General features: G+C 43.4%; 1 protein-coding gene across 1 annotated transcript in view; it reads left to right on the top strand.

Annotated features, from left to right (window-relative positions):
* Positions 1 to 12,086: 12,086 nt before the first annotated feature.
* LOC121281882 (sorting nexin-18-like) overlaps positions 12,087 to 23,699 on the top strand; it is a 54,028-nt gene continuing 42,415 nt past the window's right edge. Inside the window, exon 1 of the mRNA XM_041194998.1 lies at positions 12,087 to 13,632. Coding sequence (XP_041050932.1) covers positions 12,087 to 13,632 — 1,546 coding nt within the window. The remainder of the gene's footprint in view (positions 13,633 to 23,699) is intronic.

Raw genomic sequence — 23,699 nt, 5'->3', positions numbered from 1 at the left:
AGATCTCCCCACATCCTTCTAAACTCCAGCCAGTATAGGCCTAAACTGCTCAATCTCTCCTCATAAGACAAACCCCGCATCTCTGGAATCAGTCTAGTGAACCTCCTCTGAACCGGCTCCAATGCAACTACATTCTTCCTCAAGTAAGGGGACCAAAACTGTGCACAGTACTCCAGGTACGGTCTCGCCAATGCCTTGTACAGTTGCAACAACACTTCCCTATTTTTATATTCTATTCCTTTAGCAATAAATGCCAAAATTCCATTTGCCTTCCTTATTACCTGCTGTACCTTCATACTGGCTTTCAGCGAATCACGCACAAGGACACCCAGATCTCTCTGCACTGAAGCATTCTGAAGTTTCTCTCCAATTAAATAATAAGTCGTCTTTTATTCTTCAACCAAAATGGATAACCTCACACTTATCCACGTTAAACTCCATCTGCCAAATTTTGGCCCATTCACTTAACCTGTCCAAATCTATTTGTAAATTTCTTATTTCTTCATTGCAACTTACTTTCTCACCTATTTTGGTGTCATCTGCAAATTTAGCTATAGTACCTTCTATCCCTGAATTCAGGTCATTAATATAGATTGTAAATATTGGGGTTCAAGGACCGAACTCTGTGGCACCCCACTAGTTACAGCTTGCCATTCAGAAAAAGACTCATTTATCCTGACTCTCTGCTTTCTGTTGGTTAGCCAATCCTCTATCCAAGCTAATATATTACCCCTAACTCCATGTGATCTTATCTTGTGTATTAATCTTTTGTGTGGCAACTTATCAGAGGCCTTCTTGAAGTCTATATATACTATATCTACAGGACCCCATTATCCACTTTGCTTGTCACATCTTCAAAGAACTCTAGTAACTTAGTCAAACATGATTTACTCTTCATAAAACCATGCTGACTCTGATGGATTGCATTTTGACTTTCCAAATGCCCCATCACTGCTTTTTTAATAATGGATTCCAGCAATTTCCCAATGACAGACGTTAAACTAACTGATCTATAGTTTCCTACTTTCTGCCTCCCACTGCTTTTTGAATAAAGGCATGCTATTAGCATTTTTCCAATCCACTGGAATCTTTCCAGAATCCAGGGAATTTTGAAATATTATAGCCAATGCATCCACTATCTCTACTGCCACTTCCTTAAGACCCTGGGATGTAGGCCATCAGATCCTGGGAACTTGTCACCCTTTAATCCCAATAGTTTGCTCAGTACTTTTTCTCTAGTGATGGTGATTGTTATAAGTTCCTCCTTCTCTATACCCTTTGCACTACCTGTTACTATTGGGGTGATAATAGTGTCCTCCATTGTGAAAACTGAGGCAAAATATTGATTAAGTGTCTCTGCCATTTCTGTGTACCCCACTATTAACTCCCAAGTCTCATCCTCCAAGGGACCAACATTCACTTTAGCTACTCTCTTTCCTTTTATATACTTGTAGAAGCTTTTGCTATCAATTTTTACATTTTGCACTGGTTTTCTTTCATAATTTACGTTTGCTTTTTTAAATTTTTTTTAGTAACCCTTTGTTGATCTTTAAAAGTTTCTCAATCTTCCAGCCTGCCACAGACCTTAGCAATTTGGTATGCCTTAGTTTTTGCCTTTATGTTATCTTTAATTCTCTTGCTTAGCCATGGATGCTTTTTCACCCTCTTACCATTTTTCTTCCTCTTTGGAATATATTTTACTTGGGGGGATTTGAATATTTCCTTAAAAATCTGCCACTGTTCATCAACTGTCCTACCTTGTAGTCTTCCTGCCCAGTCCATTAGAGCCAAATCTACCCTCATGCCTATGTAGTTACCTTTGATTAACTCCAGAACACTAATGTGGGACTCAAGTTTCTCGCTCTCAAATTGAACTTTAAATTCCAACATGTTATGATCACTCTTTCCTAGAAGATCAGCCTCATCACTAACCTGCACTCTTACCCTCTCCTTAAACTTTGATTCTTTTATATTTCCATGCAACTGAATCCTCTCTCCCGCTGTTTAGGTTAAAGCTCTATCTACAAACCTAGTTATGTGATTCGCCAGGACACTGGTCCCAGTATGAATCAAGTGGAGCCCATCCGAACGGAATAGCTCCCTCTTTCCTCAGTGCTGATGCCAATGTTCCATGATTTCAAACCCATTTCTCCCAGACCAATCTTTAAGCCACGCATTTTCCTCTTTAATCTTATTGACTCTTTAGGCAATTAGCTCGTGGCTCAGCTCATAATCTGGAGATTATTACCTTTTTGGTTCTGCTTTTAAATTTAGCCCCCAAATGCTCATATTCCCTCAGTGCAACCTCTTTCCTTGTTTTACCTATATTGTTGGTACCTACGTGGACTACGACAACTGGATCTTTCTCCTCCCACTCCAAGTTCCTCTACAGCCCAGATGAGATGTCCTTAACCCTGGCACTAGGTAGGCAACACAGCCTTCAGGACTCTTGATCCTGGCTACAGGGAACAGTATCTATTCCTGATTACAACTACATTTCTCTTTTCTCACCCGGCTTGAATGGCTCCCTGTACCAAGGTGCTATGGTCAGTTTGCTCATCCTCCCTACAGTCCCCTCTCTGGTCCACACACAGGGAGCAAGAATCTTGAACCTGTTGGAAGGGTAAGGGCTGCGGCTCCTGCAGGGCTACTTCCTGAATCCCTCTACCTGCCTCAATCATAGTCACACCCTCCTGTCCCTAACCACTAGCCGAATTTAAGGTAGTTAATCTAAGGGATGTGACTGTCTCCTGAAACACAGCGTCCAGGTAGCTCTCCCCCTCCCTGATGTGTTGCAGTGTCTGAAGCTCTTACTCCCGCTCATCAACTTTGAGCCAGAGTTCCTCGAGCAACTAACATTTGCTACAGATGTGGTCACTAAGAACCACAATGGGGTCCACCAGCTCCCACATCATGCAGCTACAACACATCGCCTGACCCTGCATCTCTATTTTATTTAATTAGTTTTTCAATTTGTTTTTAAATTTCCTACTGTTCTTTAGTTTTTCAATCTGTAAAATATTTCTCCTATTTACCTTTAATCTGAAAGCAAGTTAGAATAGAGATTCAAAACAAGCTTTTTAAAATCAACTGGAATTCGCTCTTTCTGCTGAGTTGAAGCTGAAGTATTAGGCCTCTGATCCTGGGCCCCAGTACCCAGTTGTCACCTTTAATCTGAAAACAACTTAGAACAAGTAGCTCAAACTAGCAGTTACTTACCAACCAATGAACTTACGGTTTTCCTGTGATGTCACTCTTTGTTTTTTTTCACTCGCCAACAATGACTGCAGAAGACACTCTTCTCAGACTGCTTCACAGTGACTGCAGAGGACACTCTTCCCAGACTGCTTCACAGCGACGGTGACTGCAGAGGACACTCTTCCCAGACTGCTTCACGGCGCTGGTGACTGCAGAGGACACTTTTCCCAGACTCTTCCCACAAGGATCTGTGCTAAGGCCTCAATTATTAATAGTATTTATTAATGACTTAGATTGTAGGATAATAAGCCACATATCCAAAGTTTCCAATGGCACCAAGATAGACATTGGAAGCAGTATAAATGGACGTATAACATTAAAAAAGATATTGATTGGCTAAGCAAATGGGTAAAACTGTGACCAATGGATTTCAATGTAGGCAAATGTGAGGTCATCCACCATGGAGCTAAAAAAGATTGAACAGGGTACTTTCTAACTGATGAAAGGCTAGAAACAGTGGAGGTCCAAAGAGACCTATGGGTCAAGTACACAGATCATTAGAATGTCATGAACAGATACAGAAAATCATCAAAAAGGCTAATGGAATACTGACCTTTGTATCTAAAGGCTAGAATAAAAGGGGCTTAGAGGTTTAACATCTGTCATAGGGAAAATGTTAGAATTCATTAATCAGGATGTTATAGCAGGATACTTGGATAATCACAATTTGATCAAACAGAGCCAACATGGCTTATGAAGGGAAATCATATTTAAATAATCCATTCAAGTTTTTTGACAAAGTAACATTCGAGATGGATAAAGAGAACAGGTAGATGTGATGTACTTGAATTTCCAAAAGGCATTTGATAAGGTGCCACATCAAATGTTACTACACAATATAGGAGTGTGTGGTGTAGTGGGTAACATTTAGCATGAATAAAGGATTGATTGGATAACAGGGAGCAAAGAGTAGGGTTAAATGAGTCTTTTCCAGATAGCAAGCTGTAACTGGTGCAGTGCCACAGGGATCATGCTGGGACCTCAACTATTTACAATCTATATCAATGACTTGGATGAAAGGAGCTAATGTATGTTAGCTACATTTTCTGATGACACCAAGATAGGTAGGAAAGTAAGTTGTCAAGAGGAGATAGAGAGTTTGCAAAGGGATATAGATAGGTTAAGTGAGTGGGCAAAAATTTGGCAGATGGAGCATAACATGAACTTTTTGTCCACTTTGGCAGGAAGAATAGAAAAGCAGTATACCATTTAAATGGAGAAGAATTACAGAACTCAGTGGTACAGAGGGATCTCAGTGTCCTGGTACATGAATCACATAAAGTTAGTATGGTACAACAAGTGATTAGGCAGGCAAATGAAATGTTGGCATTTGGTGCAAGAGGAATGAAATATAAAAGTAGTGAAGTTTTCTACAGCTGTACAGGGCCTTGGTGAGACCACATCTGGAGCACTGTGTGCAGCTTTGGTCTTCTTATTTAAGAAAATATATAATCGCTTTAGAAGCAATTCAGAGAAGATTCACTGGATTCATTCCTAGGATGAGGGGGTTGTCTTATGAAGAAAGGTCAAACAAGTTAGGTCTATACTCATTGGAGTTTAGGAGAATGAGAGGTGATTTTATTGAAACATATAAGATTCTGAGAGGACTTGAGAGGGTGGATGCCTGAAGGATGTTTCTTCTTGTGGGGGAGACCAAAACTAGGGGACATAGCTTAAAAATAAGAGGTCTCCCTTTTAAGAGAGATGAAGAGAAATTTTTTCTCACAAAGGGTCATAGGTATATGGAATTCTCTTTCTCAGAAAGTAGCGGAGGCTGGGTATTCAAGGCAGAGTTAGATTTTGTTAGGCAAGGGAATCAAGGGTTATGCGGAGGCAGACAGGAAAGCAGAGCTGCGACCACAACCAGATCAGCCATGATCTTATTGAATGGCTGAGCAGGCTTGAAGGGCCAAATGGCCTATTCCTGCTCCTATGTTCCTAAGTGATGTTTCAGCAATACAAAGCCCTGGTTATACCACACCTGGAATACTGCAAGCAGTTCTGGGCACCAAACCTGAGGAAAGTTGGCGATGGAGTGAGTGCAATGTACACTTACCAGAATGATACCTGGACTCCAAGGTTTGAATTATGAGGTGAGAGCACTCAAAAGGGGGTTGTATTACCTGGAATTAAGGGGTGAGTTCATCAAAATGTTCGAACTATTAAGAAGAATAGGTAAGGTAGAGAAAAAATGTTTCTGCTAGTTGGGGGTGGGGGTGGGTGGGGTGGGGGGGTGGGTGGTGGGTGGCGGTGGTGGGACAGGGGTCAGGACTAGGGGGAATAATCTAAAAATTAGGGCTAGATCTTTTGGAAGTGAAATTAGGCAACACATAAGAAATCAGAGCTGGAGTAGAACATTTGGCTGCACAAGCCTCCTCCACCATTCAACAAAATTATGGGCGATCTTCTACCTCAACTCGACCTTCCCACACTATACCTAGACCCTTAATTCCCTTAGTATCCAAAAATTTATTGACCTGTGTCTTGAGCATACTCAATAATTCAGCATCTTCAGCTCTATGGGGCAGAGAATTCCAAAGATTCACAATGCTTTAAGTGAAGAAGTTTTTGTCTCAGTTCTATATAGCCAGCCCTTATTCTGAGACCGTGCGTGACCCCCCCGTTCTAGATTCCCCAGCCGGGAAAACGTTTTCTCAGCATCTACTGTTTTAAGCCCCTTCAGAGTTTTCTATGTCTCAATTTGTTTCCCTCTCATTCTGCTAAACTCCAGGGAATATAGGCCTAGTATAGTCAATCAGGAACAAGTCTAGTGAAACTTTGTTGCGCATCCTCTGGGACAAGTATGTCCTTTCTTAGGTAAGGAGACCAAAACTGCTTACATTACACCAGAGGCAGCCTCACCAATGCCCTAAGTAATTTTAGTTAGGCTTATTCACTCTTATAGTCTAATCCTTTTGCAACAAAACATAATATTTCCCTTTCTAACTGCCTGCTGTACCATTCATGTACAAGGACACCCAGGTCCCTCTAAATGCAAACATTTCCCAGTCCCTCACCATTTTAAAAATTCTGCTTTTTTATTTTTCCTTCCAAAGTGGATAATTTCACACTTGTCACATTGTATTTCATTTGCCATATTCTTTCCCATTCACCCAACTTGTCTACATCCCATTTTATTTGTCTACCTCAACACTTACTTTCCCACCCAACTTTCTATCATCCACAAACTTGGAATGTTACACGCAGTCTCCCCATCCATGTCATAAACTATTTACAATCTATATTAAAGTGCAAGTACTAATCCTTCCAGCACCTTACTAGCTACTTAAAAATGTATTTATTCCTAGGCCCGAATTTTCACTCCCAAGTTGGGAACGCAGAGTCAAGGAAATTTTGTTCTGGAGTGGTGGAGGCGTCAACGTGGGTTGTACCCGTTATCACTGGAAACAGTTTGGAGGCAGACACAGGGGCTGCTAGGTGTAGAAGTGGGCTGCCTGAAAGGCCAGCCTTGGTGCTCCAGCACTTCGTCCCAGCTATAAAACAAACAACAAAAAAAGCCCTCTACTCCTCACTTCCGCAGAACTATCCATGTCCCATTCATGCTAAACCATGCCACTATGCCACTTCTTTTGCCCACCCAACTCCCATGGCCCCTTATACGAATGCAAACCTATGCCCCTCTACCCACCCCAAGGCCCTTTATAGCTTTCATGCTGACTTTGTGCCAACTCATGCCAAGCAATGCCCCCATCCACCACCCTTTGCCCTTATAGCCCCCCCCCACCACCCCACCCCCCATGTAAACTCATGATGGGATGACCCCAAGTCCAATGTTGGGATGAAATAAAGTTCTGAGTGTCAATTGATGACCACTATTTAAAAGAAATCAGATAAAAATGCATTTAAATTCCTTCAACTATTTAATCCCTTATAAAAAGTATTTGTACCCATACCCCCACTTCAAAGACTTTATAACCACTTGCAGTTGTCAATCAAACTGTGAATTGACAGGCACCCCACAGTAATGATAAATTGTGGAATCAGTTATGCAACATAAATCCAATGATAGCCCTCAGGCTTATGTTAACAGACAAAGTGAAATAGAAAGTACCTACTTTTTTTAAAAACTAAATACTATTTTTAATTTAAAATTTAGTTTGAGTTAAATGGCTTGACAGTTCCACTGAGTTTATCCACTTTTTACATATATTCATATCCACTTTTAACACTCCCAAAGGGCACGTGACCTCTCCCAAAGATGTCCCTAAACCTATCCAAAAGGGTGTCCTACCTCTCCGAAGAACTCCACTAAGTTTAGACCTTCTCTTGAAAACAGTGAAGCCCATAAGTTGTTTTGGACACCCCAGTCATGAAAATTGGATCTGTTGAAGACAACTGCACTTTTACATATGCAGCTGATGCAAACCCAGTACCCCCACCCCGGAGAAAATGGTGGGTGTCAAGCTTTGGGGCAAGACCTTACGGAATTGGGGCTCTGGCACTATTTTAGCTAAGCTGGAGACCATCTCCATCATTGCGAAAATTCAGGCCCTACTCTTTTTCTGTCCATTAATCAATTATCAATCCATGCAATTTATTACCTCCAATTCAATGTGTCCTAATTTTATGTAATAACCTCTTGTGTGGCACCTTATCTCATGCATTTCCATTGCTTTCCCCTTAACAATCCTATCTACAGCCTCAAAAAACTGTAAGATTTGTCAAACCTTATGTTCCTTTCATGAATCCATATAGCCTGTGCTTAATCATATATTGATTTTCTAAGTAGCCAGTTGCCACATTCCTAATAATGCCACATTCTACAGGAAAAGGATAGTAGAAGTTTGGAACGCTCTTTTTCAAACAGCAATTGATGGTACACCAAAATTGTTAACTTTAAAAGTGAAACTCTTAAATGTTTGTTGACCAAAGGTGCCAAGGGATATAGGGCAAAGTGGGTATATGGAGCTAGGTCACAGATCAGCCATGATCTCATTGAATGGTAGAACAGACTGAAGGGGTGAAATAGCATACTCCTGGTCCTGTGGTCTAATGTATAGGATATGAAATTTTATCAAACTCCCAATGGAATCCTTTATTAACCTTCATCTTACAGGCGCACAGCAAGAAGGGAACAGAAAGGCAAAGTGATATTATTTGCATCATTATGAATCATAGCTGGTAGAAGTCTTGGTCCAGAAAATGTGTGCATTCCATCTGGACTGATTGTTCCCAACCTGCAGTAATCAATTTGAAATGATCATATACAAACTCCAAGGGTGAAAATTGATTATGGGCCATTTTAAAGTCCAAACCAGCGGCACACCGACTCCAAGCCTCAGTAACTATGCACCAGCTGCTGGCGCCTGCAGGTAACTTATGCAATTTGTTACGATAAATATTGCGCTGCTTCCCAGCAAAGGTCCAAATGCAAGGGGAGTTGGGGAACACAACAGGAACGTTTAGGTCCCATTTGCACCAATGGTTGGAAAATCACTGTCCCCAAGGGATCCTTGAACAGGCTTTAGGTCCCTCTATAATATGTGCAAGGGGCCCAATGCCTGTTTTGTAGGCCCCTTAAAAAAAGGGCCAATTTATCAACAGGCTAAATGCACTGCTAAATCTCCCATGATTGAGTCTGCTGGAAAACGGGTGCAACACATCCAAATAAGCAATGATTCTGATCTCCAAATCAGCAAGATCATTTCATACATTATTTTTTCCCAATAAAGACAAGTCTTGGTGCCACATCTTTGCAGCAATGTGTGCAGGATTCTTCTAACAAGATAAAAGTCTGAAGGTAGATTATTTTTCCTTCCTTCACTCGTGGAATAAACATGGTAGTAAACAATTTAAGTAATCCTTTATTTCTCACAATGCCATCCATATGAAATAATGGTTGCTTTACATTGCGGCTCCAGTTGAGAGAGAGGAGCTTCTTGCTATCATTCTCCTCCTTGGTTTTCTTTTCACTCGGTGTTATTTTCCAGCCAGAAATGGAGATGCTGGAAGCACTTCACCAGATGCGAGGGCAATGAATCTTTGCTACTGGCAAAATAAAATGACAGTTGCACTTTAATAAAAGCATTTTTGTATTCTGCCAGGCTATCTCTCGCATTACACACGCCTGCACTGCATTGAAGTAAAAATACCTAAAATTAAGCAGGCATCATTACCAATTAAAACAGTGAATTATTAAACTAATTGTATATTTATAAAAACACAAAAACTGTGAATGCTGGAAATCCAAAACAAAAACAGTAACAGAAATACCTGGAAAAACTCAGCAGGTCTGGCAGCATCTGTGGAGAAGAGTACAGTTGACATTTCGAGTCCTCATGACCCTTCAACAGAACTAAGTAAAATTAGGAAAGGGGTGAAATATAAGCTGGTTTGGGGGGTGGGGGGGCGTTGTTGGGACAAGCAGCCAGGGATAGGAGGAGATAACCAAAAGTTGTCACAGACAAAAGAACAAAGGGTGTTGAAGGTGGTGATATTATCTAAAGGAATGTGCTAATTAAGAGTATAAGACAGGACAGATAAGGTACCGATAGCTCTAGTGGGGATGGGGGAATACTAAAAGGTAGAAATAAACAATGGTGGAAATACGCATTCGTTGCTGCCAATGCGGTTTCCTCTACATTGGAGAGACCAAACGCAGACTGGGTGACCGCTTTGCAGAACACCTTCGGTCTGTCCGCAAGAATGACCCAGACCTCCCTGTCGCTTGCCATTTCAACACTCCACCCTGCTCTCTTGCCCACGTCTGTCCTTGGCTTGCTGCATTGTTCCAGTGAAGCTCAACGCCAACTGGAAGTACAGCACCTCATCTTCTGATTAGGCACTTTACAGCCTTCCAGACTGAATATTGAGTTCAACAATTTTAGATCTTGAACTCTCTCCTCGATCCCCACCCCCTTCCCGTTTCTTCCCCCTCCTTTTTGTTTTTTCCAACAATTTATATAGATTTTTTCTTTTCCCACCTAGTTCCACTCATTTTAAATGTATTTCCACCATTGTTTATTTCTACCTTTTAGTATTCTCCCACCCACACTAGAGCTATCTGTACCTTATCTGTCTTATACTCTTAATTAGCACATTCCTTTAGATAATATCACCACCTTCAACACCTCTTTGTTCTTTTGTCTGTGACAGCTTTTGATTATCTCCTCCTATCACTGGCTGCTTGACCAAACCCCCCCTCCAAAACCAGCTTATATTTCACCCCTTTCCTAATTTTACTTAGTTCTGTTAAAGGGTCATGGGGACGCGAAATGTCAGCTGTACTCTTCGCCGCTGATGCTGCCAGACCTGCTGAGTTTTTCCAGGTATTTCTGTTTTTGTTTCTAATTATATATTTATTCACTTTGCATCTGAGAACAGTTCAAATTCCTTTGTGAAGATGCCAAAAGGAAACTTCCAGTGACACGAGAATGAATCATACTTGTGTAGGAAGACGCTTTGCATGTTTATGCAAACCGATTCAATCACAACTGGGGGCTAAAAAATGCATTAATTCCTGTGGCGTGAAGTGTGGAGTTCTGTTGCTGTGATGAGTGGGTTGGTGCTCGTTGCATTGTGTCTATGAGAGTTACTCTCTGCCCTGCCCCTGCTGTCGGAGCTCGCTTGCTCAGGCTGGTTACGTGTGTTTTTTCTGGCTGGGACAGTCAGTCAGTCACTCATACAGTCAGAGCGGCTCTAGATCCTCCAGTACGGAGGAAAGCAGCTGGAAATTGCTCTTGAAGGGAAACAAAAAGCGTTTCTTCATTATTTTTCCCGTTAGGTTTCTTTGCAGAATTCATTCGGGACTCGATTCTCTGTTCAACTCACAGGGTTTGTGAATTAAGACAACAACTTGCTGGAAAGAGACATGAGAAATCTCCTAAGTGCAGCCGCTCCGCCACCACTCAGCTGAGAGGGCCGAAGTGAGAAAGACTGGGGAGCTTGGAGTGAAAAAGAACCGGAGTCAGTTGTGTTTGGGGAGGGAACCCGAAGTGAGGGGCTGGGGAGTCGAGAGTAGGATCCGAAGTGAGGGGCGTTTGGAGGGAGGGAGCCGTAGTGAGGGACGTTTGGGGAGGGGCGAGGGAGCCGGAGTGAGGGGTGTTTGGGGAGGAGAGCGGGAGCCGGAGTGAGGGGTGTTAAGGGAGGGGGAGAGGGAACTGGAGTGAGGGGTGTTTGGGGAGGGGGAGAGGGAGCTGGAGTGAGGGGTGTTTGGGGAGAGGGAGCTGGAGTGAGGGGTGTTTGGGGAGGAGAGGGAGCCGGAGTGAGGGGTGTTTGGGGAGGGGGAGGGGGAGCTGGAGTGAGGGGTGTTTGGGGAGGGGGAGCTGGAGTGAGGGGTGTTTGGGGAGGGGGAGCCGGAGTGAGGGGTGTTTGGGGAGAGGGAGCCGGAGGGAGGGGTGTTTGGGGAGGGGGAGCCGGAGTGAGGGGTATTTGGGGAGGGGAGAGGGAGCCGGAGTGAGGGGTGTTTGGGGAGGGGAGAGGGAGCTGGAGTGAGGGGTATTGGGGGAGGAGGGGGAGAGGGAGCCGGAGTGAGGGGTGTTTGGGGAGGAGGGGGGAGAGGGAGCCGGAGTGAGGGGTGTTTGGGGAGGAGGGGGAGAGGGAGCCGGAGTGAGGGGTGTTTGGGGAGGGGAGAGGGAGCTGGAGTGAGGGGTGTTTGGGGAGGAGGGGGAGAGGGAGCCGGAGTGAGGGGTGTTTGGGGAGGGGAGGGGGAGAGGGAGCCGGAGTGAGGGGTGTTTGGGGAGGGGAGGGGGAGAGGGAGCCGGAGTGAGGGGTGTTTGGGGAGGGGAGGGGGAGAGGGAGCCGGAGTGAGGGGTGTTTGGGGAGGGGAGGGGGAGAGGGAGCCGGGCCGGAGAGGGGAGGGTGGGACGATGGCGCTCCAGGCTCGGGCTCTGTATGATTTCCAGAGTGAGAATGTGGGGGAGATCTCGGTTCGGGAGGATGAGGTTTTGACCGTTTACAGTGAGCACGATATCGAGGGCTGGCTGGAGGGGGTCAACAGCCGGGGGGAGAGGGGCCTCTTCCCGGCCTCCTATGTGCAGATCCTGCGGGCTGCGGTCGGCGGGGCTGCGGCCGGAGAGCCCCCCACCTCCCGCTATGCCAATGTGCCGGCGGCGCCGCCGCCCCAGCCCCAGGTCCAGGCGGCCGGCCCCGGGGCCAGCAGCACCTTCTGCCCCCCGCCTCACCTACAGGCGGCGGCAGGAGGAGGAGGAGGAGGGGGGCCGGGACTGGTCCAGCTGGCCGGCCTCCAGCACCAAGCGTCCGGCAGCGGCGACGACGATGACTGGGACGACGACTGGGACGATAACTCGACGGTGGCGGACGAGCCGCTGTCGGGGAGCGGGGGAGGAGGCGGAGGCGGCGGCCTGGGCTTCTCCCCGGAGCTGGACGGGCCGGGCCGCTATAAAGTCAGCACGGGGGCCGGCGGGGGTCGGGCCGGGGGCTCGGTGCCTCCTTCCTCCTCCAAGAGCACGGCCACGGTCAGCAGGAACCTCAACCGCTTCTCCACCTTCGTCAAGTCGGGCGGCGAGGCCTTCATCCTGGGCGAGGCGGCGGGTTTCGTCAAGGACGGGGACCGGATCTGTGTGGTGAGCGGGCCGCACGGCCCCGAGTGGCAGGAGGACCCTTACCCGTTTAACTGCTCCATCGACGAGCCCACCAAGCAGACCAAGTTCAAGGGCATCAAGAGCTACATCTCCTACCGCCTGCTACCCAGTCACACCCAGAGCCCGGTCAACCGGCGCTACAAACACTTCGACTGGCTGTACGGCCGCCTGGTGGAGAAATTCCCCGTCATCTCGGTACCCCACATCCCCGAGAAACAAGCCACCGGCCGCTTCGAGGAGGACTTCATCTCCAAGCGCAAGAAGGGCCTGATCCTGTGGATGAACCACATGACGAGCCACCCGGTGCTGGCCCGCTGCGATGTCTTCCAGCACTTCCTCACCTGCAACGACGAGAAGGCGTGGAAACAGGGCAAGCGGAAAGCCGAGAAGGACGACATGGTGGGGGGCAATTTCTTCCTGACCCTCAGCACCCCGCCCACCCCGCTGGACCTGCAGGAGGTGGAGAGCCAGGTGGACGGCTTCAAGAGCTTCACCAAGAGGATGGACGAGAGCGTGTTCCAGCTCAGCCACACCGCCAACGAGTTCGCCAGGAAGCAGGTGGTGGGCTTCAAGAAGGAGTACCAGAAAGTGGGCACTTCTTTCCGATTGCTGAGCCAAGCCTTCGAGATGGACCAGCAGTCCTTCTCGGTGGGACTCAACCGTGCCATTGCCTTCACTGGAGACGCCTATGATGCTATAGGAGAACTTTTCGCAGAACAGCCCAAACAAGATATAGACCCGATCGTGGACTTATTAGCACTTTACCAGGGGCACTTGACCAATTTTCCCGATATTATCCACGTCCAGAAAGGTACCTGTACTTTCTTTTCCACCTCACTTTCTCTACATCTGTATGTAAGCTAAGTCAAATGTGTTTCATGTTGTCGAATGACCTGTGATTTATAGCCTTCAAGTTTAAACACTTGTAATGATTAAAAACAGCTCCAGGCAAATACATATTATAAACGTATTTTTAAAAAGCAGTGTCATATTTGCAATATGTAGCAGCTTTTATCCTTGGGGAACTGGGCTAAACCATGTTCTTAATGGTGTTAACAGTATTGAACCAGCAAAAAAAATTCTTCAGTGGCTTGGCTCAATAGTTACACTCTTGCTTCAGAGTGAGAATGTCATGGGTTGAAGTCCAAACCTAAAAAGCTGTGTATGTAATCTGGGCTGACACTGCATTGTTTGAGGTGCCATCTGCTCAATAAACCCAGTCCCTGTCTGTTCAACGGCTCTTTTCAAAGACAATGAGAGGTGTTCTTCCTGACCAAATTTATCCCATCATTGCTATCACAAAAACCAGAATGCCTGGTTATCCCATTGTGGTTATGGACCTTGCTGTGCACAATTAACTGCTGTGTTTCCTATATATTACAATTACAGTTACAGGTAGACCTAATTAAATTCAGTTTTTAACACAGCAATATTAAGCGCTTTTGGACACCTTGCATCTTTGCAATAATTTGTTTACTTCAGGATCTGCTTTCAAATGGTATTACTGGAATGCAACTTTTAACACTAGGACAATATGATGTGTACTTGTACTGAAACTGCTTGTTTCAAGCAGAGATGTATTGCTTGTATCTGCACAATGTGGCTGTTATGTTCTCACATGTCAATTTATTAAGGAATGCCTATGACATAGATTGATCAATTATTCGATGTTGCTACTTTTTGTTCCATCCACTAGTGCTGTTAACTGGAAGAGAGATGAATTCTCCCCATGCCCTCTCAACATAATTGACTTCAACTCTGTCCCTTACTCTTTGTTCTGGCCAATATTTTGGAGTGAGGGACTGGACAGCTGTATAAAATGTCTCTTTTTTTTGTAAAGGCTGTTTTGTAAATTGCATTTTTACATCCTGTGGATTTTTTTAATATGTTAAATGATCCCATTCTTGGTTATCCCTGGCTGCTGGTTTATGAGGTGGGGGTACCTGTTATAAATCAAATGTTGAGATGTTCTATTTGAAGGTCAGGGCAAAGGCTTGTGGACCATGTTTCAAGTTTTCCCTCCTCTGTGTCTGTTGAAAGACCATTTCAACTTTCATGGATGGTTTTGATAGGTATCTGAAGGAAGGATTAGGATTGCTTTTTGTGTGGAGGATTGTATGGATTAGTAAAGATGTGTTAAACCTGATTAATCTGAATTTTTTTAAAATGACGACAAGTAACAGGGAAATTTCTTTGGATATTATTTCTACAGACCTTCAGAAGGCATTTGATAAAGTTCCCCATGAGACTGTTAGCTGAAGTTGAAATTCATGGAATTGAAGGAAAATTATTGACCGGGTTAGGAAATTGCCTTCTGCTCGGTCAGTGTGAACAGATGTGAGGTTATCCACTTTAGACCTAAAATGGATAGATCAGGATAAGTGGTGAAAAAGTGAACAACAGTGAAGGTCCAAAGATATTTGAAGATCCAGGTACAAAGATCATTAAAATGTCATGAACAGGTACAGAAAATCATCAAGAAGGAATGCTGGCCTTTATATCTTGACTAGAATACAAGGGGCTAGATGTCAAGCTTCAGCCAAACAAATCCATCATTAAACCACACCTGGAGTACTGTGAGCAGTTCGGGGCACCACACCTTAGGAAGGATATAATGGCAATATAGATTTACCAGAATATGCATGGATTTGGGAGGATTAAATTACGAAGTGAGCTTACATAAAGTAGAGTTTTATTACCTGGAATTTAGAAGGTTAAGAGGTGATTTGATCAAAGTTTTCAAGCCATTAAAGGGAACAGGTTAGATAGATTGGGGTACCCTATTTCTGCTGTTTGGATAGTCTCGGATTAAGGGGCATAGTCTAAATATTAGAGCCAGATCTTTCAGGAGTGAAACTTGGAAATACTGCCCCTATATTTGTAGCTATGCTTCAAAAGTGATTGTGAAGTGCTGTGTCATATTGAAATGTACTAAGGTGCCACTGTGATACTGTATGCTATGTAAGGATTGCCAAGTGATTTGCTTATTATCAGGTTTAGCCTGGTTTATTCTTTGTAGGAGTTTGTTTATTGGTGCATAGTGTACCTAATTCAAACCCCAGTGTATTCTAATATTAGGAACTCCTAAGAGTGTGTTTGTGTATGCTTACACCCTTTCTTTCCATGGCAACCCCTTTAATATTTTTGATTCCTAATTTCTCTTATCTCAAAATTGAGGCTACTTAGATTAAATTACTCTCCATGATCTGTCTTCCCCATTTCTCGTTTTTTTTAAGTGTTCCTCTTGCATCTCAATCACCTTTCAATTAAATCTTGAATTGTTTTAAAAATCCTGATTTGTTTAATTTCTGAAGCATTTCCCATTGTAGTAGGACTTGGATAAGTATCAAATACTTCCAAATCCTTTCCCTAGTATTTTAAAGATGAGAAAAAATGTGTTCTACCTTGTTTGCGTGCGCTTGATTTTGCTGCTCGCAATTTTACTATTTGCATTCTGTGATAGTGATAAATAGTGAAAATCGGATGTTGAAAGAGGGATGAAGCCAAGATAACTTATTGTCAGTAGTTTTTCTATTTCCTTCTGTTAGTCTGAGATTGAGTAGGGAGTGCTAAAGTGGTTCTCTTTTTTATATAAAATATTTTTAGTTCAACAAGCATGAAGGTAGTGCTGCATCTAATTTTAAGAATGACTTGGGTCTGAGTAGGTAATGCAAATATAGGAGCATTTAGGAGACAAATTTAATTAGTGAATATAAGAATTGGGAAGGGAACGGTTTAAGCTGGTTAGAACAAAGAACAAAGAAAAGTACAGCACAGGAACAGGCCCTTCGGCCCTCCAAGCCTGCGCCGATCATATTGCCCATCAACTAAAACATTTTGCACTTCTGGGGTCTGTATCCCTCTATTCCCATCCTATTCATGTTTTTGTCAAGCTGCCTCTTAAACACCACTATCGTACCTGCTTCCACCACCTCCTCTGGCAACAAATTCCAGACACTCACTAGCCTCTGCGTAAAAAAACTTGCCCCGCACATCTCCTCTATAGTTTTCTCCTCTCACCTTAAATCTATGTCCCCTAGTAATTGACTCTTCCACCATGGGAAAAAGCTTCTGACTATTTACTCTGTCCATGCCACTCATAATTTTGTTATTTGTGGTTGGCTGTTATTTTTTTTAAAAGTGTAAGGAGAAAGCTATGCCTGCCCTTGAGCCTGTTCTTCCATTCACACCAATTGTGGCTGCTCCCTACTTCTACTCCATTTTCTCCATATCTCTTGATACTATTCAATTGAAATCTATCAGTGAAGTCTTGAAAATTTTAGTTGACTCAGCATCCAAAGACTTTTGGGGAGAGTGTTCCAGATTTTAACTGTTCTTTGTAAATTGGAAAATTAAAATACGGTTTGGGGAGGAAAACAATTAGTGCACCTAACAGGATGTTTTGAGAAAATACTGGCAACTCTCAGAAGGAAATAGTGATGCATTTTATAAACTGATAAGTAAAAGAATAGTGTTAGGGAAAGGATTAATAGGGAAAGGGAAATCTCATGGAGGATAAAGAAATGCCAGAGGTACTAAATGAGTAATTTGCTCTGGTTTATGCCAATGTGTGATAACGGCAACAGAAGGTCACAGTGAGGAAGCAGTGATTTAATTAGGTAACTAAGCTGGATAACTATAGAGCAGTCAGTTTATTAGTTCACTTGGAAAGATACAGTTTATTTAAGGAGAGTTAATATAGATAAGGTAATGGCAAATCCTGGCTGACACATCTGAATTATTTCCAGAAAAAGTGTATTGATAATGGAAATGCAGTAGATATTGTGTACATGAATTTTCAAAAGGTACTTAATCAGGTGTTGTATAAAGGCATTTTGATTTAAAGTCAGGAGCAGTACTGAAGGGATTTGGACAATGTGAATATTGAGTAGTAGTTACTCGATTTTTAAAAACTGGATTGGAGGGATGTAGGCAATGGTGTTGCCAAGGGGCCTATGTAAGGTTCACTCAATTTTAAAAAAGATCTAGGCAGGTGAAATTTACAGACAGCATTAAAATAAGAAACATGGCTTTCAGGAGGACTGTAAACAACTTCTGAAGATTAAAGATTATTGGATTGGGCAAATAGATAAACAAAATTTAATACGGACTATTGTGAAGGGCTTTTTAGGAAGAAGAATGAGGTGAGGAGGCATACACTAATGGGTTTAAAAGGAGCAGAAGAGCAGAGAAACTTTGGATTTCTACACAAATCTGAAAGTGGGAGATCTGATTATTAAAATAATAAACCAAATGGAATCCTAGAGTTTGTACATAAAGACATGAGCACAAATGGAGGCAATGCTAAACGTATACAAATCATTGGTTGGGCTATAGTTTGAATACTGTATGGATTGATTTTTGAATTGAGGAAAAACTGGCCAGGCTTTGTGCGATTGGAGTGGCTTCTGAAGCCCAGCTTATTTGGCAGGATAAGTTCATTTAAATAACTAACTTCTCTGCCTTCTCCTTGTGCATAAGAAGTGTTCTTGCAGCTGGTAAATGGGAAATGAAGTGCACAGCAACTTTATAGGACTAATTTATTGTTTTGACTGGGGACTGAAGGCTATCCCCAACAAGAGATTCACAGCCACTGTGAGGACTCTTCTCTTAGCAGAACAAATGCTGCAGATGGGAAGCATTATGGCAATGAGCACAAATAAGGAAGTCATTTTGGAATGAGGTAGAATACCAAGGTGGGACTGCCATAAAGATGCACAGTCAAAGGAGAAGAATGTCATTACTGTGCCTATGCTAAGCATGCAGACCGTAGCATGTTGCCACATCAGTAATGGGGAGTCTGAAAGGCATTGGCCCTGCTTTAGATTTTCCTCTCCTAGGTACAGCATCTTAAATTGTAGCTTCAGCTGTGTAGTTGACAAAGGGAAAGTTTTAGTTTTGCCAAACGACTGTGTTAACACACGAGCCATAATTGCTCCTGAAGTTACTTGCATGTTTTGTGCTCATCCTTTTAAACAGATTAAATTTAGGCTGGTCATTGGGATGTATTTGTTTTACATCATAATGATGAAAGAGTCTATTCTGTTTTAACACTTTTTAGGAAGCATTGAATTAAACTTGCCAGGATGATACCAGAGATGAGGGACTTCAGTTAGGTGAAAAAATTGGAGAAACTGGGATGGTTTTCCTTAGATTAGAGAAGGTTAAGGGTAGAACAACAGGAGGTGCTCAAAATAATAAAGGGCTTTCACGGAACAAGCAGAGAGAAACTGTTTCTTCCGGTTGGCAATCAGAGGTCATAAATTTAAATTAATTGGCACAAGAACTAGAGGTAAAATAGAAAAATGTCTTCACGAAGAGGGTTGTTAAGATTTGGAACATGCTACCTGAAAAAGTGGTGGAATCAGATTCTATAGACATTTTTAAAAGGCAATTGATCATGTAGATCAAGAGGAATAATTTACGGGAGGCAGTAGCGTAGTGGTATTGTCACTGGACTGGTATTCCAGAGACTCGGGTTAATGCTCTGGGGACCCAGTTCGAATTCCACCACAGCAGAAAACAGGGTATGGGGAGTAAAGCTGGCAGTGGAACTAAATTGGATAGTTCTTTCATCCTGAAAGATCAATGTAACCTTTCCAAGATTCATCTCAAGAGTGACCAGCAGGGCATGATACAAATGTGACATCTATCTATCAGTGATGATTTATCTACTCGAGGCACTTGGTTAGAGTCATGGAGTTTTACAGCACGGAAAGAGGCCCTCCGGCCCATTGTGTCCATACTAGTCATCAAGCCCCTATCTACTCTAATCCCATTTTCCAGCACTTGCCCTGTAGCCTTGTATGCTATGGCATTTCAAATGTTCATCTAAATACTTCTTAAATGTTGTGAAGGTATCTGGAACTCTGCCTCTACCTCCCGTTCAGGCAGAGTTCCAGATAAACCCCACCTTCTGAGTGAAAAAAATTTCCTCAAATCCCCTCTAAACCTCTTGTTCCTTACCTTAAATCTATGTCCTCTTGTTATTGACCCCTCCACTAAGGGGAAAAGTTTCTTCCTATCTATGCCCCTCATAATTTTGTTCACCTCAATCAGGTCCCTCCTCAACCTTCTTTGCTCTAAGGAAAACATTCCCAGCCTATCTCATCTCTCTCCATAGCTGAAACACTCCAGGCCAGGCAACATCCTGGTGAATCTCCTCTGCACCCTCTCCAATGCAGTCACATCCTTCCTTTAGTGTGGGCGACCAACCAGAACTGCATACAGTACTCCAGATGCTGCCTGACTAATGCTTTATATAGCTCCATCATAACCTTCCTGCTCTTGTATTCAATGCCTCGACTAATTAATAAAGTATCCCAAATGCCGCCTTAACCACCTTATCTACCTGTCCTGCTGTCTTCAAGAATCTATGGACATGCACATCAAGGTCCCTTTGATCCTCTGTACTTCCTAGGGTCCTACCATTCATTGTGTACTTTCTTGCCTTGTTAGTCCAACAAAATGCATCACCTCACACTTCTTTCAGGATTCAATTCCATTTGCCACTGTTATGCCGATCTGACCAGCCCATCCATATCATCCTGTAGTCTAAGGCTTTCCTCTTCACTATTTACCACACCACCAATTTTTGTGTCATCTGCAAACTAACTTATTGATCATACCTCTTACATTCTTGACCAGTCTCCCATATGGGACCTTGTCAAAAGCCTTACTGAAGTTCATGTAGACTACATGAACTGCACTACCCTCATCTACATGCCTAGTCATCACCTTGAAAAATTCAATCAAATTTGTTAGACATGATCTCCCCCTGATGAAGCCATGCTGACTACCCTTGATTAATCCTTGCCTCTCCAAGTGAGATTAATCCTCCCTCAATGTTTTCCAAAAGTTTCTCCACCATTGATGTTTGACACACTGGCCTATAGTTCTCTAGTTTATCCCTACCACCCTTCTTGAATAATGTTACCACATTAGCTGTCCTCCAGTCCTCTGGTACCTCTTCTGTGGCTAGAGAGGATTTGAAAGTGAATGTCAGGGCCCCTGCAATCTCCTCCCTTGCCTCCCACAGCAGCCTGGGTTACTTCTCAGTTTGGGGATTTATCCACTTTTAAGCCTGCTAAAACTGCTAATACTTGCTCCCTCTCAATGCTAATTTGTTCAAGCATATCACAATTCCACTCCCTGATTTCTATACCTACATAGTCCTCCTCTATAGTGAATACAGATGCGACATACTCATTTAAAACCTCACCTACGTCTTCTGGCTCCTCTCAGAGATCGCCACTTTGGCCTCTATTGGGTCCTACTCTTTCCCTGGTTATCCTCTTGTCCCTAATATACTTAAAAACATCTTTGGATTTTCCTTTATTTTACCTGCCAGTGTTTTTTCATGCCCACCCTCACTCTCCTAATTTATTTTTTTAAGTAACCCCCTGCACTTTCTATACTCCTTTAGGGCTTCCACTGTTTTGAGCCCTCGGTATCTACCATGAGCATCCCTTTTTTTCCTTATCCAATCTTGTACATTCCTCGATATCCAGGGCTCTCTGGACTTGTTGGCCCCATCATTCACCTTTATGGGAATATGTTGGCCTTGCACACTCATTATTTCCTTCCTGAATAGCTTCCACTGCTCTGATGTAGATTTTCCTACATGTAGCTGCTCTCAGTCCACTTTGACCAGACCCTGTCTTATCTTATAGTAAAATTGGCCTTCCCCCAATTCAGAACCTTTATTTCCGGTCCATCTTTGTCCTTTTCCCTGGCTACCTTAAATCTTATTGAGTTATGGTCATTATCATGGAATTACTCCCCCACTGACACTTCTACCATTTGCCTGGCTTTGTTCCCTAAAATTAGGTCCAGTATCACCCCCCTCTATTGTAAGACTTTGTACGTGCTGGCTTGAAAAGCTCTCGTGGATACGTTTTAAGAATTCCGCCCGCTCTATGCTTTCAAACTTTGTCTATCCTAGTTAATATTGGGGAAGTTGAAATCCCCTACTATTATTACCCTATTATTTTTACACTTCTCTGAGATTTGCCTTATATCTGCCCTTTTATCTCTCCCTGACTGTTTGGGGGTCTATAGCACACTCCCAGCAATGTGATTGCGCGCTTTTTGTTTTTAAATTCTACCCATGTGGCCTAATTTGAGGAATCTTCTAAGATATATCATCCCTCTTTATTGTGATACCACCTCCTCTTTTATACACCCTCCCCCCGTTTCACCTGAAGATTCCCCTGGAATATTGAGCTGCCAGTCCTGCTCCTTCCTCAACCAAGTCTCCGTGATAGCAATGATATCATGTCCCCATATGTTAATCAACATCCTCCACTTACTCGCAAGACTCATTGCATTGAAATAAATGCCATCAGTCTTGCCAAGGTCCCTTGTGCCTTAACTTAACTATATATGCTCTACCTTCTGGACTGACTTGGTTTTTCTTCTATACTTGTCTGTACATTACACCCTACTAATACCTCCACTCTGTATCCCATCCCCTCAACAGCACTAGCAAAACCGCTACCCCTCCAAATAATGTTGTACCAGTTCTATTTCAGGTGGACTTGTACAGGTCCCACCTTGACCCAGAAATGGACCCAGTAGCCCAGGAATCTGAAGCCCTCCCTCCTGCAACCACACATGCATCTGCTTTATCTGTCTATTTCTATACTCACTAGTGGCACCGGGAGAAATCCATGGATTACAACCTTTGAGGTCCTGCTTTTCAATCTTATACCTAGCTTCCTAAATTCTTTTGTAGGACCTCATCCCTCTTTCTACCTATGTTGCTGGTACCGCTGTGAACCACAACCTCTGACTGTTCGTTGTCCTCCTTCAGAATGCCCTGCAGCCGTTCAGTGACATCCTTGACCCTGGCCCCAGGGAGGCAACACACCACCCTGGAGTCACACCTGCGGCCACAGAAACGCCTGTCTGTACCCCTCATGATTGAGTCTCCTACCACTATTGGTCTTCCTCTCTTTCAGGTTCTATCAGGGGGCTAGAGAAGGGACAGGTAGAGGATGAGAGAAGCTTACAGCCTAGTGCCAAGATGTTGGCAGTCACGACCGAACCATCGAATGATCCCAATGAGGAGAATCTCCATAGCTGGAGCAGCAGAATGCTATTATGCTCACCTCCTCCACTGAGGAGGAATTTGGAAAGAGGGCACACTTTATACTCGCCAATGATTAAAAGTTCTTATAATTTCATGGACTTGGATGTCGCTGGCAGGGCCAGCATTTGTTGCCCATCCCTAATTGCCCTTGAACTGAGTGGCTTGCCAGGCCATTGCAGAAGGCGCTTAAGAGTCAATTACATTGCTGTGGGCCTGGAGTCACATGTAAAGCAGACCAGGTAAAGATGGCAGATTACCTACCCTAAAGGAGATTAGTGAACCAAATGGATTTTTACAACAATTGGTGATAGTTGTCATGGTCACTATTTTATATTCCAGATTTATTAATTCAATTTAAATTCCACCAGCTGCTGTGTCTCTGGATTACTAGTCCAGTGACATTACTGCTATGCCACCATCTTCCCCTAAAATAAAGAAATAAACATTAAAGCAGACAAAATACTTGGCCAGGGAAGGAAACTGGATGCAACCTTTTCTTTTTGAATGTACTGTGTAGATTTATTAGAAGGGATGTGAATATTGAAGATAGCAGAAATTGTCAAAGTAGTGGGGATTAGATGCATAATGCTCATGATGGAGTTTGTGTAGGATTGAGAGGATTATATAATCATTAATATGTAACCACAAGTGCAGCATTAAATTAAAATTGCATCTGTCGACAGTTGATGCATTGATTTTCCCAGCCAGGCTCTTCCCCCTGCATTGCTGCTGCAGATTGACCTTTGCAGTGGTTTCTATAGAATGATGAGACGGCCCTACCATGA

This window comes from Carcharodon carcharias, chromosome 1 (genome assembly GCF_017639515.1).
Source record: "Carcharodon carcharias isolate sCarCar2 chromosome 1, sCarCar2.pri, whole genome shotgun sequence".
Lineage (NCBI taxonomy): Eukaryota > Metazoa > Chordata > Chondrichthyes > Lamniformes > Lamnidae > Carcharodon > Carcharodon carcharias.
Note: the sequence above shows the minus strand (reverse complement) of the source record. Positions and strands in the feature narration are given on the sequence as shown.